This window comes from Falco punctatus (assembly GCF_963210335.1).
Source record: "Falco punctatus genome assembly, chromosome: 3".
NCBI classification, from domain to species: Eukaryota; Metazoa; Chordata; class Aves; order Falconiformes; family Falconidae; genus Falco; species Falco punctatus.
The window spans coordinates 119,155,763-119,168,021 of NC_137582.1; the positions used below are offsets into that span (position 1 = coordinate 119,155,763).

Genomic DNA, 12,259 nt, shown 5'->3' on the forward strand with positions numbered 1-12,259 from the left:
CCAGCGTCCCATTTCTACGGAAGGGCTCGTCCCGTTGGGCGGGAGGCGGCGTTTCACACGCTGGCGCTCGCACCCCGCGCAGCCAGCCGGCAGCGGGCAGCCCCGGGGCTGCCGCCGAGCTCCGGCCGCTCCACCCGGCGCCCAGCCCCGGCCCGGGGGTGCGGAGCAGCCCCCCACGCCACGGCCCCGCCGGCAGCCCGGTCCGGTACCGGCAGCGCTGCGCGGGCAGCGGGCACCGCTGGGGCTCGTTCCGGCCACCCCGCGGGGACCCGCCGCGCCGCGCCGCCCCCGCCCGTCCCGTCCACGCCGCGGAGCCACCGCGCCCGAGGCGACACCGGATCAGGACGGGGAACCGCGCCCGGACCCGACCCGCCGGCACCGGAGCAGGAGCCGCCGGCCCTGCCACCGAACCGCTCCGGTTCCTCCGGACGCCGCCGGGCACGGTACCGCGCAGCCCGGCCCGCTGCGGGCGACCGACGCCGGAGCCGGTGCCGCGGCACCAAGGCCGCCGGGCACGGGGCGAGTGCCGGAGCACCGGGGAACACGCCGAAGCCAGGAGCGCCGGCGCACCGGGCGCCGCGGCCACGCCGCTCCGCTCGCCCGGTCCGCGCCCCGGCTCACCCTGCTCGGCGGCGGCGCGGGGCAGCAGCAGCAGCAGCAGCAGCGGCAGCAGCAGCAGCGGCAGCGCCCGAGGGAAGCCGCCGCCGCCGCGCGCCGTCGCCATGGCGCCGCCGACTCCGCGCGCCCCGCGCCGCCGCCGCGCTCCGGCCGCCGCGCCCCGCCCCTGCCCCGCGCAGCCAATCGCCGCCGCCAGCCGCCGCTGGGGCGTGGCCTTGGCCCGCGCAGCCTATCGGCGGCGGCCTCTAGAAAGGGGCGGGGCGAGGGCGGGCGTGGGGGCGCCGTTCACTCTGAAGCCTACTGATGGCAGGCGCAGCCCAATCCCTGACCCGCCGTGCCTGTTGGCCCGGTCGGTGGGGCAGGCACCTGCCGGAACAGGCTGGGCCCGGCGGAGCAGAGCCTTGGGCTGCCCAGTACCGCTACCGAGGGCAGGCACTGCCCTCCCCATGGAAGCCAAAGGGCACAGACAGCCCTTGCTGATGCTGAGGAGCAGCAGCCTTGTGGTCACAGCCATAATTAACAATGCTGGGTCATGTCATGTCATGTGTCCGTGTCCCCCCTTCATGACATTGGCTCCCTGCTGCCATTAACAGGCAGTGGGTGGTGGTGAGGCAGAGCCTTGTTCCTGCACCGCAGGGTGCAGGAGAGCAGCGGGGCAGGTCTCATCACTGCCCATGACTGCAAGTGATGCACAGGAATTTTACGTCAAGCCCTCTGCTCTGCCTTTGTGGGCTGACATCTGCTTCCCAGCTTCTTCCTGAGGTCCCCCAAGCCCAGCGGCTGCCATAACATTCTAAGTGGTCAGAAAGAAGCCCTGGGAAAAGGCAGCCCCAGGCAGGGCCGGTCCTGCCAGAGCTGTGCAAAGGCAGCGCTGCAATGGCGAGCCCAGTGCGGGGAGGCTGCAGGGAGGCTGGCTGGGCTGGGGGAGGCAATTCCTGGCTCACTGCAGGCGAGGTGTGTGCCCCCAGGCCCACAGCCTCCTGCGTCGGGGGAGGAACTTGATGAGGTTTGATTATCACTAACTGTAGGTGTTGCAGGTCCCTGCAAAATTTAGTCAGGCTGAACACCCGCCAGTTTCCCACCTGATGGCTGAGACCATGATGCCAAAGCTGGCTTATGTAGCAACACTTGTTCCTGTGGGATGTTCCCTTTGCTGTGATTATGTGCTGTCAAATGTAAAACATTGCAAATCTGGAAGAAAAATATAGACTGTCCACTTAACGCAGCCTGGCTGGTCTCTGGCACCCAGTGCACAGCCCCTGTTTGTGGCAGTGGGTGCTTGGACCACGGGTCATGCCCTGCCACAGCCCTGCAGCCCTGCGGAGGGGTACCCCAGCCCCGGTCATCACTGCTGGATCCCCACTGCTGCCGCTGGCCACCCCTAGAGCAAGGGCAGCACGGGGCTTGGCTGCTGGCTTGGCAGACGGGAGGAGTGCCCGGGGCAGAGGGTTGTGTCTGGACATGGAGAGCTCAGGGCTGGGTCATGCTGGCAGCAGGACTTGCCCATCTGAACCAAAACCCACGCATGGGATGAGAGGTGCAGTAGATGTGAGGGGCGCAGTGCTGCAGGGGAAGAGCAGTGTCGCGTGTCCACACAAACAGGCTGCACTTAAAACTTCTTAAAGCCTTAGACACTGAAGCCTGAACTGTGTGGTGCCTCACAAATGCTCAGGTGTGCTGGAGCAGGTATCCGATTGAAGCCTGCTGCTAGTCAGGCTCAGATTTACACATTGCATAATTAAGATTAATTAGATATGGTGAGTGCAGTTCATTTGGCTCATGCCCCAGCTTCTAAGTACTTTCCTCCTGAAGTCAGCAGGACTACCCGTGTGGATGCACTTAACCCTATGTGAGAGGCCCTGCAGGATCAGGAATTCTGAGCAACCCAGGTACCAGCTCAAAACCCCAGGCACCATGGTTTTTTAACCTGTTGCGTAGGAATCTCACCTTCCCAAGCATTTTTTGGAACACCTAAGGCACGTTGGCTTTTGAGAGGTTTGGGAGGGGTTGTGTCCAAGCATAACTGTTGGAAACCTGGGGCTCCTGGCCAGCACAGAGGAAGATGCTGCTCTTGTGGCCGTTCTGCAGAAACGGAGGAAACAGTTTCCAAGCACGATGAGGATTCACAATTGCATTTGACAATATATACTTCTAATAGTTCTACCTGCTTTCCACGTCTTCCAGCACTCCCCTCCCACCCCAAAGGACCGACCCCCCGTATTCCAGCTCAGCCCCAAACATTAGCCGTAGCCTGTGTCATGGTTTAACCTCGGCCGGCAACCCAGCCCCACGCAGCCGCTTGCTCACTCCCCCCAGCCAGGGGGATGGGAAGGAGGATCGGAGAGGAATGTAAAACGCGAGGGTTGAGATAAGAACAATTTAACAGGTAAAGCAAAAGCCGTGCACACAAGCCAAGCCAAGCAAGGAATTCATTCCCCACTCCCCATGGGCAGGTGTTGGGCCATCCCCAGGGCAGCAGGGCTCCATCACGTGTGACAGTTACTCAGGAAAACAAACGCCATAATGCCAAATGTCCCCCCCTTCCTCCTCCTTCCCCCAGTTTATATACTCACCATGATGTCATATGGTACGGAACAGCCCTTTGGCTGGCTTGGGTCACCTGTCCTGGCTGTGTCCCCTCCCAATTTCCCGTGCCCCCCCAGCCTTCTGGCTGGCAGGGCCCAAGGAACCAAAAAGTCCTTGATTTAGCATAAACATCACCCAGCAACAACAAAAACCATCAGTGTGCCATCACCATTGGTCTCACATCAGAGCCAAAACACAGCGCTGTACGAACTGCTAAGAAGAAAATTAACTCTATCCCAGCTGAAACCAGGACGGTCTCCAGGCACAGGGGACAGACCGCGCAGTGGGACACAGCCAACCTAGCTGGGTGCCTGCAGCCGGACGGTATTCCCAGCTCTCCCTCCATTTCTCAGCCCCTCTGGAAACACGTCCGCTACCGTTTCTCTAGCTTAACATGACGAGGGAGCCAATTCCCATCCACCTGTCAGTGCTCTTTCCGTCCGGGAGAGCTCGGGGTGGCCGGTGCCTTGCTGCGGTGCCACCACGGTGCATGGGCACCTCGCACCTGGCCGATGCTCCCACCTCGCGCCTGCAGCCCCGTGCTCCCGGCAATCCCGGGGTACAGCCCGGGCGACTGGGGTCATGAGTTCATAAGATTAAAACTCTCCCCCCCCAAACCGCATTACAGGGCAGGGAAGCAAAAGACAGAGTTTATTTATAACCTTCCTCAAGTGGAAACCAGCAAAAGTGACCCATTATTACTGGAGATTTTTCAAGCCACCCAGGAAGAAAAGTGATATTTAGTTGTCGTTAAAGGCTCATAACTGTATAACAATTTCATGCTATGTTAACTTCTAGGGTTTCTTTCGCATATAAATTTTTAAGGAGTAAAACAGAAAAACCCAGGCACTTGACCTTTAATCACAGTTATTTGTGTGATCAGTCAAGTGTGGGAAAAAGCTAGTTTGTGTTTGAAAGATGCCCTTTAAAACTAGATTGCTCTAATATGACACACAACTCACATGGTGTAATATATAGGATTTTGTCTACCAGCCTCTGGGGCACAACAGCCTCCCATTTAGTATTCATGCGCAGGATCTTGCTGCTGGTACATTGGAAGGTATTAATGTCATGAAGCAAATCGATACAGACCCCTGGGATAGCTCCATTCACCACCAAGACCCACGGGAGGTGTATGCGTTCATGTCACTGAAGAACCAAACAGGGAACATTTTCAGTGTGTATGGAGGATTTGATGTTAGAGATACGTTTCACTAGAAGGGTATGTCATGCTAATAGCGTACAAAGCTTTTCCATTTATCTGAAATATTATTCTAAGCACTTAGAAAAGCTTAATATTAGAACAGCCAGAGGTGTTATAATTATGATTTTGAAGTATCATGTTGTTTTGTGGAAATGATCTCATGAATTTTTCTCTGGCAAGACTGGATGACTAAAAGCCGTGGCTGGAGTGAAGGAAATAGAGCAGCCTTTTAAATTGAGACTATTGGATTTAGTCATTATCAGGCACAGCTGATGAGCAGGGACAAGCCCCTGAGCACAAAGACGGGCTGTGGCACAGCCAAGCCAGCACCGGGGATGCGGTCCCGGAGCAGGACAGAGAGATGCTGTCCCTGGGATGGCACAGCAGGGCAGAAGGATGCTGGCCCTGGGAATGCTGGCCCTGGGATGGCACAGTAGGACAGAGGGATGCCGTCCCCGGGATGGGACAGCAGGACAGAGAGATGCTGTCCCCAGGACAGCACAGCAGGACAGAGGGATGCTGGCCCCGGGACAGCACAGCAGACCAGCTGTCTCCTCGAGCAACAAGGGGACGGTTTCTGTAGGTGAAGGAAGAGGAATACCTGGGTTGTCTGGTCACCTCTGTCACCCACATCCACTCGGACAGCTTCCCTTACCCCACTCCCGAGCACTACCACAGCCATGGGATAAGCCTCGAGAGACAAGAGCAGGAAAGAAAAGACACCTGGTTGTCTGGGCTCCAGATTGCCAGGGGAACCTCTGCAAAGAGCTAGGGCCAGCACAGCCCAGAAAATGTGCAATTCACCGAGCTGAGCTATTACCTGCTGTAAGTGGAGACAGAAAGATAGTTTTGAAACCACAGTGAAAATAACCCTCCTGGAAAAAAAAAAATCAATACAAACACCAAGGAAAGAGGATCAGAATCCAAGACCATCAATTCCTGAGATAAATAGTTGAAAGTCTCAGTGGGAGGACAGCCAGATCTGGACTGAAAAACAAAACTTTGTTTCTTTTGCTGACAAATGACTTTTTAAGCTAAAGGACAAAGGAGCCAGGAGGATGCAGGCCTTGGTATGTGGCTGCAAGAGCTGCCCTTGAAGAAAGAAGGCACAGGCAGAAACCTCACGGAAGCTTTTACACCTCTTCTTCCTTTTCCACACTTGAAAGGATTTCTTACAACAGAAAACAAGGGGTTTGTGCAATTTTGTGCTGTTTTGAGCATGTCACAAAAACATGCTCCAGGACGAGTTTTGCTGCTTTTGCTGTGACGAGGCCAGAGTCAGAGCAGAGCAGGCAACAGCAACAACCCCACAAACATATCTGGCATCCACATCCCACGCAGGAAAGCGGCAGAGTTAGCGCAGCTCACCCACCCGCACTGGGTGCCCTCGGCATCTCTCCGTCCTGCTGCCCTGGGCTGATCCCGGGCTCAGGCACCACTCACGGCCCAGGAGGACCATGCTCCGGCATGGCCCGCGCCTTCACAACCACTGCCGCCAGCGCCGGCTCATCCCTGCACCATCTCCTCGCTGCTAACTGGCAGAAATCACAGCAAAAATAAAAGTTAATGTAAAGCTTCTCCATAAATCTCATGATCAAAGCTGCACAGCCCTACATCGTGGGCTGCAAAAGAAAATACTCTGCCTATTAACTCCTTTTACTTTCTGTGTTGTTTGTCTGAAAATAAAAGCAGCCAGAGCTAGGCATTTGTTTTTAACGGCTTAATTCTTCTGTCAGATGTGTACTCTTTGCTTCAGGATCTCTGTACTATAAATGTTTTTTGCAGCAGCTCTTTAGCTTTTAAAGTAATCACATAAAAGATCCTTGACTACATAAAGGCAGCTAATCGGGGTAAATGCCTTTAAGCATCTTTACATTTCTTGCTAATGGATTTCTAGGCAGCCCATGGAGAATCCACATTCCAGAAAATAATGTAAAATATAGTTAGTGTCTAATTTTTTTAAATGCTTCACATTCGTCATATACTGAGAAAATCCAGAGCCCCAGGCAGCATAAGATCATTATACTTATATAAGTAATACTCTGTTCTGTCATCATCAGTACGAAACCCAGCCTTCCACTGGGGGCAAGGATCTACTCGGCGTTAAATTCCAACTCAACCAGAGACAAATTATCACACGCTATTAATTAAACCCAGACAGGAGGGATCCAGGCACTGCAATCTGGTGACAGAATCTGAAGGGCAAGCCAAGGCATTCACGGAGCTCAGGAGTTGTGTGTGGAAGACGCTGCCCCCTCCCCACGTCGCATGGCGCTCCAGGAGCAGCGGGAGGGCTCGTGGTGGGTGATGCCGAGCCATGCCTTCTGCTGCACGGAGCCAAGCAGCCGGCAAAGGCGAGAGGTGAGTGCAAGCCATCGTGCAGCAGCAGGTCTCCTCTGGTGCCCCGTGCCCTTCCTGCCCCTCTGCCTGCTCCCCCCGGAGCCGGGGCAGGACCCCCCATGCACAGCAGTGCAGTAGCACCGTGACCCCACACACCGCCGGGGTCTCCAGCTCCTGTCAGGGTCCAGGACTAACCGTGCATCGCCCACAGCCCACGGCAGAGCCGGGGGCACCCAACACCAGCAAGTTAACGCTCTCTCTCACCTCTTCTGGCATCAAGGGGTTGCCAGGGCAGCTGGCGTGGGCAATGCCGTGCCTGCCCAGCAGCACTCCCAGGACCCAGCCACCCCAGGGTGCCCCAGCCACGGCTGGGCGCGAGTCCTCATGCTGCCTGCAGCCCCAGGCACAAAGCCCCTGTGTAAAGGAACAAGCACCTATTTTAAGAGCTATCTGATGTAATTATCTCTGTGGAGGAGGAACCAATGGATGCACAAGTGCAGGCAGGCCACCTAATTCTGCAGATTTATTACATGCATTAATTAGACTCCCTGTGCCACTCCCAGGGGATGCAGACCCACCGCCGCCCAGCTCGCTGGCAGTGGCACGTGGGCACGGGGGTGTGCAGCAGGGCTGTAGCCAGTGATGAGAGCACGAGGCCAGTGAAGCTGGGGTAAGGCAAGCCCAGAACTCTTGGGCTTTCCTTTAGCAGCACCCAGGGCAGCCACAGCCCCTGCAGCTCCTGGGGGTCTGCCTGGGCTCCCCCAGCCCCTCCACAGCTGTAAGCAGGCTCCACACAGGGGGCCAGGCAAAACCCCACCCACAGCGGGGGGCTGGCCAGGCAAGGGCCCTGGACAAGTAACTGGTATCAGAAAGGAGGTGTCAAAGGATTACAAATAAACAAAGGAAATCAATTATCTGATAGGAGGTTTTCATCAGTCACACAATGGCGTATGAATTACTGAGGCCGGAGAGCCCAGGCTGTAACAAAGCCAGACAGATCCCATCCCATCCCATCCCATCCCATCCCATCCCATCCCATCCCATCCCGTCCCGTCCCGTCCTGTCCCATCCCATCCCATCCCATCCCGCAGCATCACTGAGAGCCTCGTGTGGGGCCAACACAGGGCTGAGACGTAGAGGAGAAAGAATTGCCTTTTAATTTTCCCGGGAGAAAACAATGGTTTGCATTTGCTCAGCCCTATCCCAGCATGGGGAGGGTTTGCCCCATTTTGCTCCTCATTGAGTAAACTGGTGCTTCTGGCTCCACTCTCAAAGGTCACCCCAGCCCGCAGAAAAGGCAGCGTGAGGGAGCAGAGCCCTGGCATTGCCTGCTAACAGTGGATACATGGGAAAACTGCACCAAACCTTTGGCAGCGGCCAGGCCACTCCGGCTTTTCGTATGGAGCCGTGGGGGCTGGCTGGTCGCGAGGAGAGGGGCAGGGGCGCTCCTCCCAGAGCTGGTCATGGTGCCCAGCATGGACACCAGCCTGCAACACCGGCCCCTGCCCTCCCCAAGCCACAGCGCTGCTCCTCCCTAGATGCCCCAAGCACAGGCAGCCGGGGGACCAGTACGTCCCCTGAGGGTCCCAGCAGCCACCACTGACCAGCCACTGGCCATGGCTCCAACCCTCACCTGGGCAGCATCAACCAAGGGGAAAGCACTTGGTGCCAATAGAAAAGCAATTTAGAGCTCCAGAGGAATCCAGCCGTACTTGAGTGCTGATTACTTAAAGTAAACATATTGACTTTGGGACTGTGTCCTGCCCCACCATTCAGTCACTTCTGAGCAGCAGGATCAGAAACCCCGACCTCCTGTGCTCCCCCAGCCCACAGCACCAGCGGTGGGGCCGATGCCATCCCACCCCCAGCAGCACCCTGGAGCCTCCCAGAGCCGCTCTGCCCCTTCACTGCTGGCAGCCAGCCAGACCTTGTGGTGGAGGCATGCACAGCACAGTCAGAACTGGGCAGTGGGGGGGTCCCGACCAGAAGGACACCCCAGCTCCCCTGGGGGAGGCAGGTCCTGCCCTGCAGAGATGCTTTGACAGTGGTGCCAAACACAGGGCAGGACGCCGGCACCTCGGGGTTTGCAGACGCGTTTCTTCACCTCGGACTGCTGCTGCTTCTCTTGCTCTGGTTGAAAGACAGAATTGCAGAGTGAGAGCTCAGGTGTCTGAGCCTCTGAGAGCCAAGGTCTGTGCTAGAAATTATGATATACCTCAAGTATAATGGTGCAAACAACCATTATCATAATTTTGATACCAATTACATGTAATTTGAACAAAGGAGTTGTCCTAGCTTTGATTTGCTCTCCTTGTATTCCTGGCTGGTTTCATTAAAATCACTTACAGAGATTTGCAGCAGTTCTGTTTGAAGTGCTTTCATTAGGATTTTCATTTTCAGTGGCGTCGGAAATAATTTCACAGCAGGCTGTTAATGTTTTACAAAGGCATCTGCAGCATGTGGCCGTCACTCGTGCTCAGATGCATTTCAGACAGACCGGTCCTGCTGGCCACATGGCCATGTGGGGCGAGTGTCCAGCCCCAGAGCCGGGGAAGGATGCTCCGGAGCGGCTATGGCAGAGGCTGGCGCCTGCCCCGGTGCTGAACTCTCACTGCAGCCCATGCTCTTCCCAGACCTCCCTCGACTGCTCCAAGCAGAGCGGTGCTGAATTTGCAACCCAAACCTTTATAAATTTGAAGACTAATTAAGTACCAGGCTGGTTCAAGCTGCTGTGAGGGGACCCCCAGCGCTGCCTGCATCCCCGCGCATCCCTCGGGGGGACCCTGAAGTGCCAGCACACCCTGGGTGTGGATTTCCCTGTTTCGCACCATTTCCCCTATTTGTTAAGAGCTTTTTAACGTTTAAGTCTTTGCGGTGATCACCATTTAAAATCAATTACCAAGATTTCTAACTTTATTGGCCTCTCAATAAAGTGGCAGTAAATGTCCCTTAACAACAAGGGCACTGAAGTTACAGCGCTGAGCTACAGTGGATTTCCTTGGGGTGAACGCTGCTCTGGCTCCTGCTCATTAGGCAATCAAAGATGCAAGTTGCATGACACACTGATGAAGAAAGACACTTCAGGACCTGCTCCGTAACTCAATCACCACAAGGCATTCGCCAATTATCCCTTAGTCACAGGGTGAGGGTGACAGAGAGGTCGAGCAGAGCAAGTCTTTTTCATTTGTCCATGATAAAAGAGGGTAATATACTTTGCACATGATAATTAGCAATTTACTCCAGCTGGGGCTAATTCCTAGATACATTTTGCACTCCAGGACTCAGCACTTGGGCAGACTCTAAATAAGGCACCTGCACAGTGTGTCCAGCTCCGTTAAAGCTCTCCAGTAATTACAGAGTGTGCGGTGCGCAGCGGCAAGCTGGACGGCTTCCCACGCCTGCGGGTGCCTCTGCTCCGCCTGCCACCCTGCCAGTGCTGGATGCAGCCCCCGGAGAGGGACCACCAGCCGTTGGCTACACTGTCCCCCTGGGTGCCTGCCATGGGGGTCCTGCTGGCTCCGTCCCCATGATGGGGAGAGGGACCCTCCCCAGCCAGCGCATCCCGGCCCCGCTCACAGCCCCTGGCTCAGCGTTGGCCTTCGGTGGAAGGGGCGTTGGGGGAAAGGGCTGCAGCTCAGGGAAGCAATAATTCAGTTTCGTTATAATGGTGCACCCGCATCCCAGGGCAAGATTGCCATGTAGGTTTTCAAAAATACTGCTTAAATAAACAGAAAGGGAGGAAATGCTGGAGAGAGTGTCCAATCTGCATTATAATTAGGGGAAAGAATAACAAATGGCAGAAACAACCTGTTCTCATCTGCAGCTGTGGTTTGTTCCTACTGTATCTGAAAGGCCATGCACCACCCCTACCAGGAGCTTTCTCTGGAAATATATGAGTGTTTCATTCAGCAAGAGTGGAAAAAGAGCATCTTTTTGCATGTATTGCAGATTCTGCTGTAATGAAGCATCAGAGAATTTTATCAGCAACACTTTGCTGCTGTCTCAAGTTTGATAGCAAAAGTGGGGAGCTGCACCCCTGAAAGGGTGTCCATGGGGAGAGCCAACGTGGGGACAGCAGTTAGGCTCCGGCATGGGGGGTCACCCTGTTGTGGGGCTGGGTCTCTGCCCCACACAGTGGTTTGGGGTCACCAGAGTCACATCTGGCCACCCAGAGTCGAAAAGCGCAGTACTCAGTGGATATATTTGAGACATTATTCATCCCCAGACTAATTTAACCATAAACCTTCCTAATGAGTCTGATAGTGCAGGAACGGAGCGAAAGCAGCATTATTATCTGTAAACAGCAGCGGCTGACAGCATGTTTAATCGCAGGCTGTGTGACAGTAACATTGGTGGAGGACAAGATTAGACACTTCCCCAATTAGTCATACACCAAAGGCAGGAACACAGAGCCTGAGGGTCACTTAACCCAGGAGCCAGAGGAGCAAAGATCAAAGCTGGAGGCTGCCCTGGCGAGAGGGAGGCACTTGGGGCCGGGGGCCGGCGGGGCTGCAGCTGCCCCCGACACCACGGCTGAGCCATCACTGGCACCCAGTGCCCCGCGTGCCTGCCAGCACCGCGAGCTGCCTGCTCCTAACAGGATTTTGCAATCTGCGGTGAACATGCTAATGGGATAGAGAGGTAAAGAGTTCATCCTACTCACTTTTCTCTGCTTCTTCCCGTTTTTCTCTGAGCATCTCTCTCCCCTGGTTTTCTCTGGCTCACCTCTCCCTGCCTGAGTGCTCCTGAGGGCTGGAGATTAAAAGCATTAATAAGAGCCAGAATGTATTATGTGAATCCTATTTATCACAAAGCAAATGGTATCTAGAAGGCTGTAGCCTTTGGAGCCACGGCCACCAGTTTACAAGAAATGCTGTCAAGGCTGTGGGGTTTCTCCATCCCCAGCCCCTGAGCCTGGGAGCACGGCGGAGAAGAGAAAGCAGCTGCAGGAGTCGCTGCCGGTGGACCACAGCAAGAGCAAGCGCGGTAATGGCACAAGAGGCAGGCTGGTGGAGGCTGGCAGGGTCTACACAAACTGCAGGAAGGCACTGGATGTGCCAAGCACCACGAGGCAGCAGGATACAGCCCCGACCCCAGGATAGCCGGGGCTGCGGCATTCCCACTGCCAAGGCTGCTTCCAGGGCCGTCAAAACTGTAGCATATGCCTGCTCTTCTTCTTAAACCCGACTTTTTGGGTTAAACCAGTAGCTCCTCAGTGGTGAAATGTAGGTGTTTTGATTTATCCGTGAGAATTCTTATTATCAGCCACAGCAACAGAGACTCTGACCTTTCATGTCAGGGCCCCTTTGAATTTACTTTCTGCCCCAAGGTACAAAAGAGGCCATGAGAAAGCGATTTTTTTTCCTCCAAGACCACTTAGTTTTCAAGAACTTTTAAAGGGCAGAGAAACCATAACTGGGACATCTTCTAACTTTACAAAGGTCCTTCATCTTGTTAGATTTTGATTAATCAGCCTCCTACTTTCCTGTCACTTCCACAGGGGAGAGCACC

The 12,259-nt window shown here is 55.3% G+C and overlaps 1 protein-coding gene across 3 annotated transcripts in view; it reads right to left on the bottom strand.

Moving 5' to 3' along the window:
• Positions 1 to 8,994, bottom strand: part of EPHA10 (EPH receptor A10) — a 50,303-nt gene extending 41,309 nt beyond the window's left edge. For all 3 annotated transcript variants that reach the window (XR_013927315.1, XM_080381961.1, XM_080381960.1), the window contains exon 1: positions 622 to 8,994. Coding sequence is in view for 2 of the 3 variants with exons in the window: in XM_080381961.1 (XP_080238087.1) it covers positions 622 to 724 (103 nt within the window). In the remaining variant the exon portion in view is untranslated. The remainder of the gene's footprint in view (positions 1 to 621) is intronic.
• Between the last annotated feature and the right edge of the window lie 3,265 nt (positions 8,995 to 12,259).